The sequence below is a fragment of the Malus domestica genome, chromosome 04 (assembly GCF_042453785.1).
Source record: "Malus domestica chromosome 04, GDT2T_hap1".
In the NCBI taxonomy this organism is placed as follows: Eukaryota; Viridiplantae; Streptophyta; class Magnoliopsida; order Rosales; family Rosaceae; genus Malus; species Malus domestica.
Window position 1 is genome coordinate 4,874,407 of NC_091664.1, and position 18,214 is coordinate 4,892,620.

The 18,214-nt window shown below is 36.7% G+C and overlaps 2 protein-coding genes across 3 annotated transcripts; one reads left to right on the forward strand and one right to left on the reverse strand.

The window, feature by feature from the left end:
- Window positions 1-5,717: 5,717 nt before the first annotated feature.
- LOC114824333 (B-box zinc finger protein 24) lies at window positions 5,718-9,243 on the reverse strand. Of its 2 annotated transcripts, none has more exons than XM_029100913.2 (3): window positions 8,515-9,243; window positions 6,761-7,060; window positions 5,718-6,195 (listed from the first exon to the last, which is right to left on the reverse strand). In XM_029100913.2, the coding sequence occupies exons 1-3, from the start codon at window positions 8,695-8,697 to the stop codon at window positions 5,959-5,961; spliced, it is 720 nt and encodes a 239-aa protein (XP_028956746.1). In that variant the 5' UTR covers window positions 8,698-9,243; the 3' UTR covers window positions 5,718-5,958. The 2 variants fall into 2 exon arrangements, with proteins under 2 accessions (XP_028956746.1, XP_070676540.1); XM_070820439.1 differs by having other exon boundaries at window positions 5,718-6,192; window positions 8,515-9,082.
- A 2,676-nt stretch (window positions 9,244-11,919) lies between these two features.
- On the forward strand, window positions 11,920-18,105 carry LOC114824335 (uncharacterized). Its single transcript, XM_029100914.2, has 10 exons — window positions 11,920-12,121; window positions 12,766-12,974; window positions 13,066-13,405; window positions 13,573-13,797; window positions 14,207-14,466; window positions 15,378-15,592; window positions 16,348-16,473; window positions 16,655-16,831; window positions 17,205-17,342; window positions 17,432-18,105. The coding sequence occupies exons 2-10, from the start codon at window positions 12,836-12,838 to the stop codon at window positions 17,744-17,746; spliced, it is 1,935 nt and encodes a 644-aa protein (XP_028956747.1). The 5' UTR covers window positions 11,920-12,121; window positions 12,766-12,835; the 3' UTR covers window positions 17,747-18,105.
- The last annotated feature ends 109 nt before the right edge of the window (window positions 18,106-18,214 follow it).

Genomic DNA, 18,214 nt, shown 5'->3' on the forward strand with positions numbered 1-18,214 from the left:
ATACCATTTTTGGATCCTAATTTTTTGTAGTAATCCTAAAACTAGGTTTTTGGTTGGATTTTCTGTGAACTTGAATTCTGATTCTTGGTCTGAGGAATAACTATTGTGTTCTTCATCGTTATTGCTAAGGAGTGCTTGTGTTTGGATACTACTGAGATGTGAGCGAATTTATATGTTTTCTGATTTTAAGGACTTAATTTCTTCCTTAATTTTGTTGACTTCTCTTTGTAGATCTTTGACCGTAATTTCTTTCTTAGCCTTATTAAACATTTCCAAGGTTGTGCTAAGACAGATTTTTGGGGTTGCTTGTGGTTGACTAGTACTGGTTTCTTCTTGGGAGACTAACTTCTTAAGCTTGTTTAAGTAAAATGATTTTAACTCAGGGTCATCTACTTTACTAATTAACTCGATAAGAAGATTTTCTTGTTCTTCTTGTTTATTGAGGGCTGGAATTCTCTTACAACAAGTATATGTGCATCTTATCTTTATGTCAGGGGATGAAAGGCTACTTGAGGAGTGATTGAGAGAAGATGAATTAGATTCTAAATCGTCTTTGGATTGACTATGGTCTGTGTCTCTTAATTCCAAGACCTGGATTAACTCGGTTTTCTCTTCCTCATAGATTTTCAACTGGTTGATTGTTTTCTTAACTCTACATTTGTTTTCATAATGACCAAATTTGCCACACTTGTAGCAATTTCCTTTTTGTTCTTGGTTTTTGTGAGTGGAATTTTCTTGAGGGTTTCCTCTTCCACTTGCTAGACTTGGGTTTCTCGTAAAATTTATTTGTTTCAAAACCCTTATTTTTGAATTTGTTATATTTAGGGTGTCTCCTACTGGAGTATCTATTTGGGTACCTATTGTAGGCTTTTGATCTTTTCTTTTTGTTAGATGGTGCAATAGGAGGTAATTCATATTGTTCACGAAATGTTCCTAATTCGTATTTGGCTATTGACTTGTCTTTGTTGACTTGTTTTGTAATTTTCATATCAATTCACATTTTCAATCATTCTTTCTGGATAATATTAATAATATTTCCATAAGTAAGGGTATGATATAGTATGATACCTTCTTCATTAACTAAAACGTTTCTGATTTTATGGGCAAATAGATTTGGTAATCCATTAATGAATTTTTCTTTCCAAAATAGTTGATTACTATTTTCTCTAAGCATGACTCTGGACATGAAAACATCTTTGTACCAGCTAAAATCACTTAAGGTTGGACATCTTAAGTTACTGAGTTGGTCATGAATCCTGAATGTGACATTACTAGGTGTCCCTATGAAATGTTCCATGATAGTGAAAAGTAATGTGTTGACTGAATCCGGGACCCCTCTTCTAATATGTTCATCGAAAACATGTGTTCCTTCTTCATTTCTTTTTACTGCATTTTTTTATTTCATTTATGGATTGTTCAATAAGATGTTTTTCCCACCAGGAATGGAGTATTCATGTAAATCTAGTGACCAAAAGGTCCACAACTTGGGTTTGACTAAGTTATGATTGGTAATATAACTATTAGCAACCATGGAGATGTGTTGTAATTTGTTCAAAAGTTCTTGTTCTGATAATCCATCTATATTTCATTCATAGAGTTTATCAGCCGAGATTGAGAATTGGTTTTGAATGTTTCTTTCTTTAAATTGAATATCCAGAGGTGTTGGCCTTGGATACCAATTTTTGGTAAAAGTTGTCGGGTTGACTCTTTTGTTTGTGATTCGTTTTAGTTCAAAATTTTGAAAAGCTTCTTCTACTTTTCTGATGGAATTTGTTTCACTCTCGCCTTCTGAATCTCATATTGCAGAAGTTGTTTCTGGTTGAGATTCATTTGGGTATTGTAAAACATTGATTGTTTTTCTTGTTTTAACTCTTGTAACATTTAATCTATTTTTTGACTTGTGGAGATTGTTTTCAAAGCTGTTGTGCTAGATGAGGCTTCTAGGAAGTTGACTAAGGATTTTTCCTTAATTGTTGGTTTGGAATGTGAAAGTCTATCTATTTTGCTTTCTATTTTATCTAGTTGTTTTCCTATGGTGTGTAGACTCTAGTTTGTGAAATTGTTTTGTTCAATGACTGGCCTGACTCCTACATCTTTTTTGGGAAGTTTGAAAGGAGTGGCTGGTACATGTGTGTTTGCGGTTGTGATTAAAATTGTTTATTGTGGAGGGTGACTAGAGGAGACTATGATTTTGTCTTCTTTGACCCAATTTTCTTTGGTGATGACTTCTAACTTCTTTTCAAACTCGTAATATTTTTCAACGAAATCGAAGAAAAATACTTCAAATCTGTGTTTTTTTCATGAAATTGGTCCATTTATTGTAAATGTCCAATTTTTGTTCTTTTCTATTTTCCCTAAAGATGTTTCTTCTAGGAATGTTTTCTATTGCTTCGATGTCAGCATTGAGTTTCTTCCATTGAATTTTGAATGGTTTGTTTAGGACTAGTAGTTGGTGGTTGACTTGATTTGCTTCGAAATCATATTCTGTTTGAGAGGTTTGTTCTCCTTGATTTTGGGTGTTAGGTTGGTATCCTGGATGAGTAACCTGAGAGGTTGTTTATACTGATTTTAACTTCATATTGATCAAATCATTAATTAATTATTGTTGGGTAAATACTAAGCTATTATCTATTGATTTTAATTTTCTATTGACTAAAGAATTAATTAAATCTTGATCCCGACCCACCATATCGGCTGATGTGGATCTAGAAAAAGAATTCCTAGTGGGTTCTAAAGATTTGTGTAACACTAGATTTCCTAGCTGGAGGGTTGAAATTGATTTTAACTATTCTGTCAAAATATTGTTCTATGTTGTCTAGGTTGACTAAGCTATTTTGTATGCTTACTGGTTTGCTTTCATTGATCAAGCACCAATATGAAGGTAGACTGATATTTGACCATTTGATAGTTTTGGGTATTTTAATGTTGACATTTTCTTGATTGGTTTGTATTAAGAGTGTGTGGTCTCGAGGACTTTTAACTAAGGCTTGGAAATTCATGTTTATTCTTGTGACTTTGTAATAAACTTTAAAAATTAAGGCTAATGGTTGTGTTCGTGGCAGGAATTCCTGTCGGGGATATTTCCTGGCCGGCGAGCACACAGCTCCCTTGGAGGTTGGCGCCGGTTGAGGGCTGCTGTCGGGCTTCTGCTTTCCTGTCGGGCTTTGTCGGGCAAGTCTCGTCGGGCAAGACTCTTCGGGCAAGGCTTAAAGAGAAGGACAGCGTTAACTTTGAGAGGTGCCTTTGTGGGGCCTTAGGTGTAGGCCTTGAGGCTCTCAATCAAGGTTAACATTTTGGTGCTCAGGCGTGCCACTGCCATCTTCATTATGGCAGATGTCGAATAGATGTCAAGTTTTAGTTGTGAATATGCATACGCCCGAGAAACTGTGTTGGATATAACAGGTGCCTTTGTGGGGCCTTAGGTATAGGCCTTGAGGCTTCCTGTCAAACTAAACCAGTGCTTGAGCATATTATATCTGGTCTTTATGGTTGTCGGGGTCTTATCACTATTATATTTCTGATTATCCGAGTCTGAGAGGTAGAGCGAACCCAAATAGGTGCCTTTGTGAGGCCTTAGGTGTAGGCCTTGAGGCTTCCCATTAGAGTCTGTTCTTATACTCAAACCATCTAGACCGCAGAATAGAATAAATCCAAATAAGTGCCTTTGTGGGGCCTTAGGTGTAGGCCTTGAGGCTTCCTATCAGAATCCATTCTATACTTAAGCGTTCTATAATAATCATGATATAATAGAAAGAAAACTAGAAGGTAGGTCGATTACTTGCGCCCTAAGTAACTTCAGACTTCTCGTTTATCAAGGATTGTCGTGGATGGGTTAAGTCCACATAAAGTTCTTTTTTATGCCTTGAGGCCAAGGACTTTTAAACTAATCAGATTTACATGCCTGCGGGCTTAGGACTTGGATCTGATTTAAGCATTGAAGATATATTTAAATCGGATCCAAGTATTGAGAAAGCTTTGTCATCGTGATTTTGCTAGAAACAACTTGCATATAACTAAAAATATACAACATATTGCTAGACTTTAAAGAAAGAGAAGACAAAGACAGAGCAAAGCAGGTCGGGCAAGATTAAACCTTATCAATTAAGGCTGATCGTCTTGCAGGTCCCTATCTTTGTAGTTCTGTCAAAGGTCTGAAAGCTTAGAGGTGGAGAGGGGAAAGGAGAATACAAAAGGTGAATCGATACTACAACAAGTTTGAACAAGGTAGCAGAGCTATTACAGAGTTTAGGAGAAAAGATTATCCCGAGGGGGATGAAAGCTTGGGCTGACTACAGCTTCGTTTTGAAAGGCAAATCTGGCTTTTTGAGCAGAGTTTGTGCTTTTGTTTGTTTGTTTGAGTGTCTTTATTCCTGTCTTCTCTTCCTCCTTTTATAGACGACTCGGTTTGGCTCCTGTAGCGACAGCTTTGTCCGAATGCGGTCTGAGGGTGATGACTCATCAGCTTTATTACATGTAATGCCACCATAAAGTACTTTATGGGCTGTGCAGTCTGATCAGTCTACACCACTTGGTCCTTGGGTAGGTAGACAAGTGGCCTTTGTGAATTGTATCAAGTCAGAAAGGGCCCTTTCCTGCTTTCCCAAGTTTCGGCCGGGCTTTGATCTTCTATTCCTCCAGGCCTCCTTTTGGGCCTACTCCATCCTTGGGCCAAAAATCAAGTTTTAATCCAAACAGGTTGGACTCTTTCAAGAACTTGGTACAATGAGGTTTTGATGTTTAATGTGAGTGCTTTCAGTATGTGAGGATCTGAAAGACTTATCGTGAGATCTGAGAAACAATCAAAATGAATTGGTCCGTTGTAAAGGCTTGACTCAATCATTCCAAGAATGCTATCATTGAAGTCAATGAATCTTGCATCTCGGAGACATAACAAAATAGAGGTATTGAGGCTTCTTCTTGTTAAGGGCTTGACTGCTATTTGGACTAGACCTATGTGAATGTAATTGTAACCATCTTTTCTATGAGTTTTAATTTGTTCTTGTGTGAATAACTGACAAGTCTCATGTTCTTTACAAAGAGCATAAGCTTTTTCAACTGTTTTGACGTGATGTTCACTTCTAAAAGAGGCTTTTGACCATTTCTTTTTGTAAATGTTTTTACTAGAAACCTTGGGGATATTCCAATCTCCAAAGTCGACCGTGTGAACTCAAAGAAAGTTTTTATTGGGAAATTATGGAAATTCCAAACTTGAAACCTTCCTCCTGCGGAGTCCACTTCTTATAGAATTGGAAAAAGATCTTGGGTGATTTGCTTTTACTATTGATGAATGATGACTTGCTTTCACTATTGCTGAACAGTGAAATTTGTTGGAATAATTGATGCTTTCATTGTAGAATATGGATGATTGAATGACTCTAAACTTTGTCAGAATCATTGGCAGGAACGTGCTGGCTCATTGAATAATTCCATGCTTTGTAGGAATTATTGGTATGTGTGTGTATATATATATATAAATAAATATAAAAGATAATTCCAAATTGAATATCTCTTGATCCCATATGAGATCCAGTTCTACACCCTAGCACTGAACAAACGAATAGAAATTGAACTTCACTTCGCGGGAATGGCATCATTTATTAAGAAGTGCTAGCGTTGACGAGATGAGCTTGGTTCTTTTTAACGCGCAATCGCTTGACAATACATGCTTCAAGACACTCTTTTTTCTCATAAACACCAATTACCACTGTCGCTTGGTATTATAACAGCAGGCACATAATCTGTGCCGTATGATCATATTGCTGACTAGGCAAAATTACATATCGACGGATCAAATAAAAGGGGCAGGAATCCCACAAAATGCATTATAAATTCTTAAATACGTACTGGTATGCACTTAGTATGAACATATATAATAAATACATAAATACGTACGTGCGTGTACTTAGTATGAACGTATATAATTCAACCTATCAACTAATCCATCAAGTTGATACATGTCTAAAATCTGCCGAGGTCAGGAACAGTGAAATACTCATCATCGTCATCTGGGATTTCAATCCTAGGCTTCTTCTGCGGACTGCTCGATTTAGGGGGTCTGTAGGAGGTAAAATTGCTAGACTCCGGTGCTGGGAGCTGCGGAACTTCAGCTGCTGCCGGTGCCTCCTGAGGATACTGATCACCGAAAATACCCATGTCTGCTATCCATTCGAGCTCTCCAAACTCAAGCGAATCCTTCTGAAGAAAGCACAGTCCAGAGTTTCTCAAGGTTAGGGATAGATGAAAGAAAAGGCAAACAACTTATCAACAATGTTGGCATCAATTTTATATAAATGTTTTTTCTATACTGACTTCACCCGAACAACTGCCTGAACTCCATCCCAACTAAGCAATGACCTATTTAGAGCTATCAACTTATTGAAGTCATATAATCTCGTATAATCGTGCATATATGCTCTATGAATGATCAAACTAAAATAGCGATGAGAAAAAGAAAAGTGAACTCAATTAAAATTATCCTCTACTTCTATCTTGGAAGTCCAAAAAACTCATGAAGTTTCTGTACTCTCCCTGGTTTATATACAGTAGATAAATAATTAATTTCAAACCCTGACTTCCACGGATATTATGATAACGCCCATTTCTCTGGTCTTTCAACAGAAAAAGGGTAAGTTCTGGTGCATCTTTCAATGCTGTTTCTACGTGTTCAATTGAAACCATGCTATTCTGTGAGAAGACAATTGTGTAATTATAATCATTATGAGTAAAGCATAACATCCAAATGTGTAGGGATCTTTCTAACCTTGTCAGAAGATTCAAAATCTGATAATTGCAGTAAGTCATCAACACCCCAAGGTGATGAGATGCCTGAAGCCTGTGGTGCTGAGACTTTTGTTGAAATCTTCTGTGCACCTTGATTGGATGGCTCCAAGCTACTCGTTTCAGCTTCCTTAGTACTACTGGAGGCCAATGGCACTCGGATTCCTGTGGCAAGGAACCTCTGGTGGTTTGCAGAGAGGCTATTGGCTGAATGAATTGGTTCATCACAATCCTGACAAAAGAGGGCTCTGTCTTCTACGCAGAATATAAAAGCTATCTTATCCTGCAAATCAGAATATATGTGTGAGAGGGGGAGATTGAAATTTGAGCAATTACTTCAAGAGAATTTAACAAACTCATCAGAATCCAGTGATGCTAAGACAGATTTAAAACGAAACCTTATTTATCTTTCAAGAACTCTTACGTGAGTTTCTTGTTGTTCATTAGTAATTGAGATGAAGACGGTTGATTTCAAGAAAGCAGAAATAAACCAAGAGGAAAGCTCAAATGTGGCTTAAGAAATTCAAGCTGATCATCTTGCATAGTCTGCTACTACAGTAATTATAAGAACCCGTCAGCCTTTGATTCCCTGATTCTGCTCATCTTACGGAGCTGTCGAAACATCTCTGTCTACCCCCCACTATGTTTAACTCGGAAGAAAGAGTAAAACGCCCTGGAATATAGTTATAAATGATGTACCATAAATTATAAATCCTTCCTGAATTACAGCAAAACCTAAGACTACTCGAGTAATTTCAGAATAACACTTTCTCTAATTGCCTTACCTTTCCCTACTCTCCAACGCATCAATGAATTTTTTTCTCATCTTCTCCATGACTCAAACCATGGTCCACAACAAGGACTAAATTGTACCCTTTGTGCTTAAGAATTAAAAGGCACCTTTTACTTTCCAATTCAATAAAAAAATTCCTGATTATGGATCAATCATTATTAAATTTGACGAATCGACATTCTCAGAATCCACAAGGCTGGACATCTACTCAGCCATTAGCTGACTTGCATTGCAAGTAGCGAACAAACTCTCAAAATCCCCATGACTCAACCATTCACTGACTTACATTGCAAGTAGTGAACAAACACTTCATTCACTAGCAACATACACTTCACAAATTAGAAATGACTACTTTCATATGCACAAAAATTAATCATCAGTTGAGTTGCGCTCATCTGTATGGCGTCCGCATCACTCCATATAACTAATCAACCTGCTTAGCCCAAAAGCCGGTCACACCTAAGCGGACTATGTTGAGAACATAAAGTTTCAAACCGGGCCAATCATATCGTACTTATAATTTTACTCGAAAGAAAATTATACTACTAAGTTATTGGGAGTTTTAACAAAACTCTCTTGTACTGTTCACTTTTAACGAAAACCCATATTTTTACCTTTCTTGGTACTATTCACTTACCCTTTTATTTGTCATTTTTCATTAAAACTAACGTTTTTGAGTCATTTTCGTTAATTTTCCTTATTAGATATTGGAAACCTCTACCCATTGTCACTTGGTTTCGGGTTTAGTTAAGAATTGGATGCTCCAACTCCAACACTCTTAGCACCCTTAGACCTATCTCAATCCGGCTCACCCTTTACATTCATCAAATCTAAATACATAATTAACTAATATCAGGAACTAAAACCCCAAACAAAAACATAAAAATTGGAAATTGGGAAATTAATCAACACATAGAAAGAAAATGGGAAGTGAAAATAATTACTTGGCAAATGTCGCATTTAGGAAGCTTGTTGGAGAGGCTCTGAAGGAGCAGCCTCTGGTGTTTGCTTGCAAGCTTATTCGCTGCGTGTACTTCAACGTCGCATTTGGCGCACAGAGCCGCCTCGTCGGCGCAACAAATCACCGTCGCCGGCGCCTTCTCGCACACATCACACTGAATCTTCATCTTCAACGATTCAATCCTGTAGATTTATCAGATTTCTTCCACCTACCCACAACTCTGTTTCCAGAAAAAAAAAAAAAAATCCCAGAAGCAAGTGAGAAAGTTGTAAAACTGCCAGACAATTCAAGGGAGTGTGATCAAAATTCCAAAGATCAAAGCTTTCCCAGAAAGTCCAAACAGATTATCTATGGAAAATCCTCCTGAAGAGAGAGAGAGAGAGAGGAGAGAGGAGAGAGAGAGGATTGTGTTGTTGGTAAGAAGATAGAGGATTTGTTAGGCAAGTCAAGTAATTGGCGGAGGAGATTTCTGGAGAAAGGTGTGAGATTTGGAGAGGTTTTTGTGGTGATTGTGTTGGCGGCAGGGATAAGGATCTGGGATCTTCTTTTGTGTTTCAAATTCAAGACAATTGGGAGATATCACAGCACTTGTGGGGCCCGCCGGCTTCTGTCTTGTGGCTGTAGAGCCATTGACACCTGACGGTGGTTAGTACCACATCTCTTTCTCAAGACCAAATCTTCTAGAGCAACTTCACTATTGGAGCTCTCGTTCAGACAATCCACTATTAAATCTACTATATAAAGAGTAACTACCTTAATAAATAGTAATTGTATTTTGCATCTCTACCGTTGCATTTGAATAGCCTTGGCAATAGGCAATAAAATCTTATTAATTTTTTTTATAAAATAATACTAAATAAATTTATTTGTAATTTCGGATATGATATTTTAAATCGTTCTTGTTGCGTCACGTGTCATTTACCCAAAACGACTATTATTGGTCATAGATTTCGATAAGATATTTTCAGATATTTGTTTCGGATATTTTTTTCGGATTTTTTAAAATTTCAGATTTTTTTTTCAGATTTTTTTACAATTTTTTAATTTTTTTTATTCAAATAATTAATCTCTGCCTTTGGATTTAAAAAAATTGAATTCTAACACTCTAGATTGTGCCACGTGTCACAACGGTAACTTTTCTTAATTTTAAAACTATATTTTTTTAATTTATAATGCAGATTAATATAAACTGTTGATCTCAGATCGAACGCTTTATATTAAATCAGCTTTTTTTTATTATCGTTGGAAATCAGACGGCCCGTATTAAAGAGATGTTGGGATCGAACGGATCGTGGGAAGCCACGTGGCTTCCCAACGGTCACTGCACACGGGTCATTCACTCTAAAAACGTGTTGGCTGACGCACCCCCATGCGCACGTGAGGGGCACGCGCCTGACACAAAAAAAATAAAGAAAAGGACTGATGCCAGACATGGCGTCAGCTTGACGTCACACCCCTCGGGCTGAAGGGCTGGCAATCCCTCACGGGCCTGGCCCTCGGGCTGCCCAACGCTGGAGCCGAACCCACCGGCCCTCGAGCCCTTTCCTCTCGCCTGTTCCCCGAGCAAAGTCCAACGGTGGACTTGCTCTTAAGGAGTTTTAACAAAACACTCCCGGTATTGTTTACTTTTAATAAAAACCATAATTATACATTTCCCTGGTAATATTCACTATATCTTTAATAAAGACTTTTCATTAAAAATGAAGTTTTTTTGGACTTTTCGTTAGTTTCTTTAATCTTTTATGCCTAACACGTATTGGTCTTTCTGTACATCGAATTATAAACTGATTCACATTTATAAACATAACTTTTTTTTTAAATTTTGTTGTCATAAATTTAATGCGCTAATTGAGGTCATAGAAAGTCATTTGTATGGTTTTACTGGCTAACCATGTTTCTAATTTTTTAGAAAGATGACTGCTACTGTGCATTTCATTTGTATGGTTTCCTACAATATTGTGTTCATGTTATCTCTTAAAGTAGGGGGTGTAATATCAACACACCCCTTTTTACTTATCTTACACCTTTTTGGTTTTCGACCGTCGAATTGGATGAATTGAAGAAGATCAACATACAGAAATTAACAAGGGACGTGTGAGAAGTAAAAAGAGGTGTGTGGATAATATGTTTGATTTCCTCGACTAATCTCAATCTCGAATGTTTGATTGTTCCTTTCATGTTTTCAAAGATGAAACGACATGCTTGTGTATTCAGTGACGGATTTAATAAAAATTCTTAAAGGAGTTGGTGAGAAAATAGTTTGCATAGTTAAGAAAATAGTGTGCGTAGTTGATGAAAACAATAATATTTTTGTAGTTAAAATTTATGATTGGACTACGAAAGTGTGTGTGTGTGTGTATATTCTGATCGCCTTATTACAACTAATGAAAATTTATGATCCCACAAATGTCATAAACGATGTTTAGAAATGACGATCTTATTGACGATGTATAGCTCTCTAAGGACTATATCTTTCCGAGTAAGTCATAATAATATACTGTAAATAGTTCTTTATGCTGGGAAATACGGTTCCATAACTTGTCTAGCATATGAATCATTGATAATTCACGCGCAACACACTGAAAATCATGTGCTTATGACATAATGGTGAGCTGCATGAAGCTCGAAAGAGTATTGTTAGTATAAAAATTGGCAATTTCTAACAAAATGTATAGATCTGTATTCTTCTTAGATTAGTAATGATTTTCATATGTAATTGTTGTTTCTAAGTAGCTCATGCCTATCCTCTCAAGAACGTCAAACAAAATCAAAGACATTGGTTCAAATGCGTTCGTCGTATCATTCGTGTAGACTAGAGCTTTTGGCTAAATGTGCTAACAATTTTGTTTTAATTGATTTTTTTGCTCAAGCAAAGTTTATAAAACTCTTTTTTTTTTAATTAATATGAACAGTTTTTTTTTTTCCGTGAAATTTTATAAAACAGCAATGAACTGGTTTAACACTTATTGCGCATTTACGTAACAGTAATGAAAATAGGATGAATTGAAATGAAAATAGGATGAATTGAATTCACGAGGAGTTGAAATGAGAAGAAGTCAGAATCAGATTCATGTTGAAGTTGTTTATTTAAATGTTCTGGAATCGGAATAGAAATGACGTTAATTCCATAAAGTTATTTACTAATTCAGCAGAATCGGAATATAAACCAATATGATTACTAAAATACCATTGTCCCAAATCAAATATTTTATATACTTTTTTAATAAAATTTGATATAATATATAATAGTAAGAAAAAAAGTAAATTGCTTTTATATTTCATAAACACAGTAAAATGCTTTTGTTTATTTTATTTTTTATAAATTTAAGTATTTACTTTAATATATAAATTTTCTCGCTCAAGTTGTAGTTTCTTCTATTCGACGTATAAGTGGATTTGTTCGACGTATAAGTGGATTTGTGCATAATGTGAATAAGAAAACCCAGCCATATACCAATAAGACCTCCCAAATAATAATTAAAAAAATAATAATTTACCCAGCCAGCGGCAGGTGTGAAAGTACTCTCCTCCTCCCCCTCCTCCTCCTCCACTTTCAGACTTTGGGTGGCCATTATCTCCCCCATTTACAGGTCAGGCTTCTTCTTCCTTCTTCCTCCTTTTATTTTTCTGTTTTTTCTACCCTTATTTTCCTTTTAATTTAGTTTGGAAAATATTGATTTAGGGATTCAATCCTACTAGTACTAGGGTAAACCTCAATCCCAACTGATCAGAGTAATTAGGCTTAAGAACCGTGGATTCTCTCACGGTTTTCTTTTCAACCGCCGTGTGTGAGTAAATCATTTATCAAAGAATTATACTGTGCTTGAGAATGCAGTCGAAATGTAGAAATAATGTGTTTAACAGGTTCTGTATAATATCGAAATGTCATATAAACAAAGGAAACTCCGCCGAAATTTTGTGAGGAAGAATGGCTTCAAGTTCAGCCCACCTGCGTTCCTTGTTTCCGTCCCTCCCGCAGCCCTTTTCTGTCAGCCCCTCGTTCCATCTTCTGCTCCACCCCTGCCACACCCATAGCACTGTATATCTTTGTTATCGACATTTTATAATATATAGATTGCATGCCAATATTATTAAAAAAATCTTACCAAAGCACAAGCTTCTTGGGTTTCTTGGGTTGAATTTTCAATGGAAGCAGTCCCTTTTGATTTTGAATTGTTAAGCCCTTTTGATTTTGAATTGTTAAGCTGAACTCCTTTCTGTTTTATGACTGAAGAATGAAATTGGGAAAATCTTCTCACATCTTCATCTTCTGAGAAGGAAGGGGAAGAGGAAGTTTGTTGGGTATGTCTCATTCGTGCATTCGTTCTCTTCCAGCGCTGAAGAAGAAGTTTGGTTTTGGTCTCCTTCATAATCCGCTTCAGAGTTCTACCAACACAATCCCCAACTTGTACATAGAGAGACAAAAGCACTCAAATAATTTTGGTAAGAATTTGATTTTCCTGCTATCAACTTCTATCTTTTAATTTCCAAGATTAGATGCAACTATATGTGCTTGATGATTGTTTTCTTTCAGGATCATTATTCACCGCGGCCTTTTTAAGTCCCTTTGGAAATCCAACTTTAAGGTTTAGGGCTCAGTGCAGGTCAATATCAATCTTGCATCCTTTTATCCTTCAGGCCACAGGGGAGCTTTGCACGCTACCCACTTATCAACTGCCGGCTTCTGATACTTGCAAGGGTACAGCTGTTCATTTAGAGGAACCCCATGTCGATTCTGATTGCAAAGTTACTGCCGAGAAAACTAGGGGATTGTACAAAAAACCAGTGGATTTCACCAAAGTGAACAAGAATCTGCTTCCTACTGTAGTTCTTGTTGGGCGCCCGAATGTGGGCAAGTCAGCTTTGTTTAATCGGTCAGTAATTCATTTGCCTTTTTTCCCTTAAACTTTGTTTACTATGTATGTGTATTTGGCATAATTTTCATTTTACTTGTCAAAAAGAGAAAACGAATGCAGATATTGTAACTTGCAGCGCTCTTGGCCTTGCCTTCTAAATTTTTTATTTTGTGGGTTTCTTTTAGTTTAATCCGGAGGCGGGAGGCTCTTGTCTACAATACACCAGATGATCATGTTACTCGTGATATAAGAGAAGGCATTGCCAAATTGGGTGATCTACGATTTAGAGTACTGGACTCAGCTGGTTTAGAAACGGCTGCATCTTCAGGCTCTATTCTTGATAGAACATCAGGAATGACTGCAAGTGTTCTCGCAAGGTCTCAGTTTGCGGTTTTCCTGTTAGATGTAAGGTTAGTTATATGGAGGCTGGCATATCTTTGTTTATGTAAAAAGAAAATGTTCTTAATGTGGTTCAATTTGGTTTGTTACACGATGAGTATGTTTTTGGGCTATTCTGGGTATACATGCACGCTTATGCATGCATAAAAATACATCCAAATACGTGTGTATGTGGGATTATTAACTGTGAATGAGAAACTGTATATTATATGATCTAGTACTAGTACATAAGCCACATCTGGTTGACCAGGGAGTTATATTTTAGGGCCTTTCTCTTGAAATTTGTAGTTTTCTTTTCCACTGTTATAATTTGAAAGAACACCTAGAGTGCTAGCACCTTACACTACGACCCTGGCCACCACTTCCTCTTTTCCTTTTACATGCAAATTTATTAAGTCCTTTGTGATATCTTGTGATTAGAGCTGGACTGCACCCCCTTGATCTGGAGGTTGGAAGGTGGTTGCGCAAAAATGCACCTGGAATCAATCTTGTCGTTGCCATGAATAAGTCTGAAGCACTTTTTGATGGTAGTGGTTCTCTTATGACGGCTGCTACTGAAGCTTATAGGTTAGGATTTGGTGACCCTATTGCCATATCAGCTGAAACTGGACTAGGAATGCAAGATCTTTATGAGAGCCTGAAACCTAAGCTTGAGGACTATATGCTCCAAGTATTAAACAGTAAGGAATTTATCCTTTTCTTCTTTCAATAAAATATTGGTTTCATGCATAGAAACTTGTTCTCTCCTGTTATGTGTATTTCCATGCATATAGATGAACTTCTTCAAAATATTATATGGTCTTCTAATCCCTCTGGTCTCTCGTGGCATGCTTGCATTTTATGCAACCATATTGCTCTATGGAGAAAATTAATGAAGACTATCATGCTTATATAAACTTGGATTTGGGTTGCAGTGTTAGTATTCACACATCTTAGCATATACTTTTTTAGCTCTAGATATAACAGTGCTGAGTTTATAATTTATTTATGTGAAACAAGAAAATGTATTAAAATTTCAAGCGCGAGGATGGAAAATAATGTTAATAAAAAACAAATCTACCAACATATCAGACACAAGCAGAATACATTTATCTCAAATCTAACATTCTCCACCATCAAGCACGATTACAGAAAGGAATGTTCTTAAAATGCTTTGACATTGATGCCCCAAGAGGAGTCAAAAGTCTAGTTCTATGATTTTTTCCAAAGAAAATCTACTTTCTTAAATGTTTAGTTTGTATTATAATATATTCTGAACATTTTCTATTGGCCCTGAACCTTTGGATACTCTTATTATTTGTCTCTGAACCTGTTTGGTGGATTTTGCACTGAATGACGACTACATAGTCCAATATCAACAAGCTAGTATTTCAGATTTTGGATATACTTAATCTTGTTAAATATTTATTTTCGTTTTAAACTGCAAACAGGCTGCTATGGATGGTTTCATATGTTTTATTGTAATACAACCTGTAAACAAGCTGCTCCTTAACCACATCATTCATATTCTTTTATTGCTTTCTTGATGAAGGGGTCAATTTTTGTGCTATCCTAATTGATAACCCCATTTTTGTTTCTTTCTTGATCCTAGATGAAGAAGGTACTGCTGAGGATGGCAGTTCTTGTGATGTTGAGGAAAGTAAGCTGGAATTACAGTTGGCAATTGTAGGAAGACCCAATGTTGGGAAGTCAACCTTGCTGAATACATTGTTACAAGAAGAACGTGTGCTGGTGGGCCCAGAAGCTGGTTTGACAAGAGATTCAATTAGAGCTCAGTTTGAGTTTGAAGGGAGAACTGTATACCTGGTACATATTATATTTATTTGTTTGGTGCTTCTTAACTTTCAAACTCAGGTTACGAGTTGATTTCCTTTATTTATATTTTGTAGTCCTTAGTGGGATAAGACTTTGTTGTTGTTGTATATTTTGTAGTCCTTCATATTCCTTGGCATGCTCTTTATTACCTGGTCTTGTATCTGCCAGAGATTATATTCTGTCTCAACCCCAACTTTACAGTATATATCAAAATCATATACTATTAATTCCATTTCATAATAGTGTGCTTGAACTGATAGATTTGTAGGATCACTTCTTCGCTCATAAAGAACTTGAGTGATATTAGTATACTTCATACCTTTCTATTTCTTGGGTAGAGAAATCAGTTGGAAGTTCTGGAATGAGAAAACTTCAAAGATGTTTCTTTCAAGCATTTTTGAGTTTTGACAAGACATGCTTCAATTTTAAGCGCGGCCTGGGCTAAAATGCAGCTTGTTATAGCAACCACTAGCCCTCACTTTGGATTTCTATCTTGAGTACAAGTTTTGTATTTTTTCTTCTTGGCTTAAGAAAATGTATTATTGTTAATAAATGTGAGACATTAAGTGCATATCTGTATGCTAATTCGCAGTGTCCCAGGATAAGCAACTATAAGGTGCTTGATAAAGTTTGAATGTTGTTGCACTTTCTATTTTTAATTTTTTTGTATAAGTATTCTTTGTTTGAACTATCAAATTTCTTGAACATGGCTTATTTTATTTGATTTATTGTGCCTTCCTATTCAGGTAGACACTGCAGGTTGGTTACAACGAGCTAAACAAGAGAAAGGACCATCATCCTTGAGCATTGTGCAGACAAGGAAGAATCTAATGAGAGCTCATGTAGTTGCTCTGGTCCTTGATGCAGAAGAGGTGTGCCAAACGATATGTTTATTTTTAAGAAAATTCTAGAGTTCGTGATATGTTTAGATTTCTGCTACATAAAATTTGATAGTTTGCACTATAAATGTTATATGACGTAATGTAAGTGATTTTTGTTTTTTCCTTGATATTTAACTGATTCCTTTCTTACAACATCATATGTAATTATCAGATTGCAAATTCTAGGAGAAGTTTGAAGCATGATGAAGTAGTTATAGCTAGACAGGCAGTTGAAGAAGGCCGGGGCTTGGTTGTGGTTGTGAACAAGATGGATCTATTAAGGGGGAAGCAATTATTTGACAAGGTCATGGAAATTGTGCCCCAAGAAATCCAGACTATCATGCCCCAGGTACACATGCGCACTATTTTCTTAAGTTAAATGTCTATAATGCTCCGTGCTCATTTCAAATGCTTCTCATGGAAAACAAAACTGGATATTTACAATATTTCTCACATGCTTCTCCTTGGCTGCCTGAGTTAATATGGGTTTTTGTTCTGTTTTAATGATATGAAATATTATGATATAATGGTTGGGTTACTAGTTTGATGCCGCGAATTATTTTGGTGGATGTTCTGGGTGGGTTTTGAGAAGATATCTGAAAATGACAGAAGCATTGGTGGGAGGGCGCTGGGGGTGGGGGGATTTCAAGTTCTCTCTTCGATAATGTGTTTTGAGCAATGGTTTAAATGGTAATTAACGTCAGCATGGCTGTGGCAAACAGGTGACTGGGATACCAATCGTATTCATATCAGCCTTGGAGGGAAGGGGCCACGCAGATGTCATGCACCAAGTTATTGATACATATGAAAAATGGTGTTCACGATTGTCAACAGCTCGTCTCAACCGTTGGTTGCGTAAGGTCAGTTGATGGTACCTTTTTTATATCATCCATCCAACACCGTAAAGGTCATTGGAAGTAACCGTCTGTCTTTCCCCGTGTTTCATCAGGTTATGAGCAGGCATTCTTGGAAAGATCAGGCTGCTCAACCCAAGGTTAAGTACTTCACGCAGGTGAAGGCCAGACCGCCTACTTTTGTTGCCTTTTTGAGTGGGAAGAAAGAGCTCTCGGAAACAGACATCAGGTTCTTAAAAAGGTCTTTGAAGGAAGACTTCGATTTGGGCGGAATACCGATCAGGATCATGCAGAGGTCCGTCGAAAGGAAATCTGCGAGTAGCAGTAGCAAGAGCGGCCAAACTACACATAGAACGGCTGAAAGGATGTCGTCCGACAAGAGAAGTAGCGTGTTGGTTGAAGTTGAATAGCACTTGAGTAAAGGACTATTGTTGCCCTCTGTAATCTCAAGTAATATAACCCTCCTCAGTTGAGGTTGTCTAATTATCCAATGGTTGCAATTTTTGAGCTTCTATAATTCGCTTTAGGAAATTTATTTTTGTTACAGGTTATGCTATAACCTGTTTTGTTAATTGACTTGAAATTCTTAGTTGAGTGGGACGTCTTATCTTCGGCTCCTAAAAATGGTAGGCAAATAATTGTTAGTCCATTGTGATGCTTAAACAAATGCCACCTCCACTATCGTTGTATCAAATTGTATACTTGGATTGATGAAGTGAAGTGAATTTCACTAATATTTTGACAGTTGAATTATATGGTTACATATCAAGCGTTTGCGTCTTGAAATTCAAAATGTTTCATTTAACCTCCTAAATGTTAAGGTAATTTTTCGTCCTATTTCCTTCTACCTAGTCATAAACTACCAGTCTTTCCCCAAA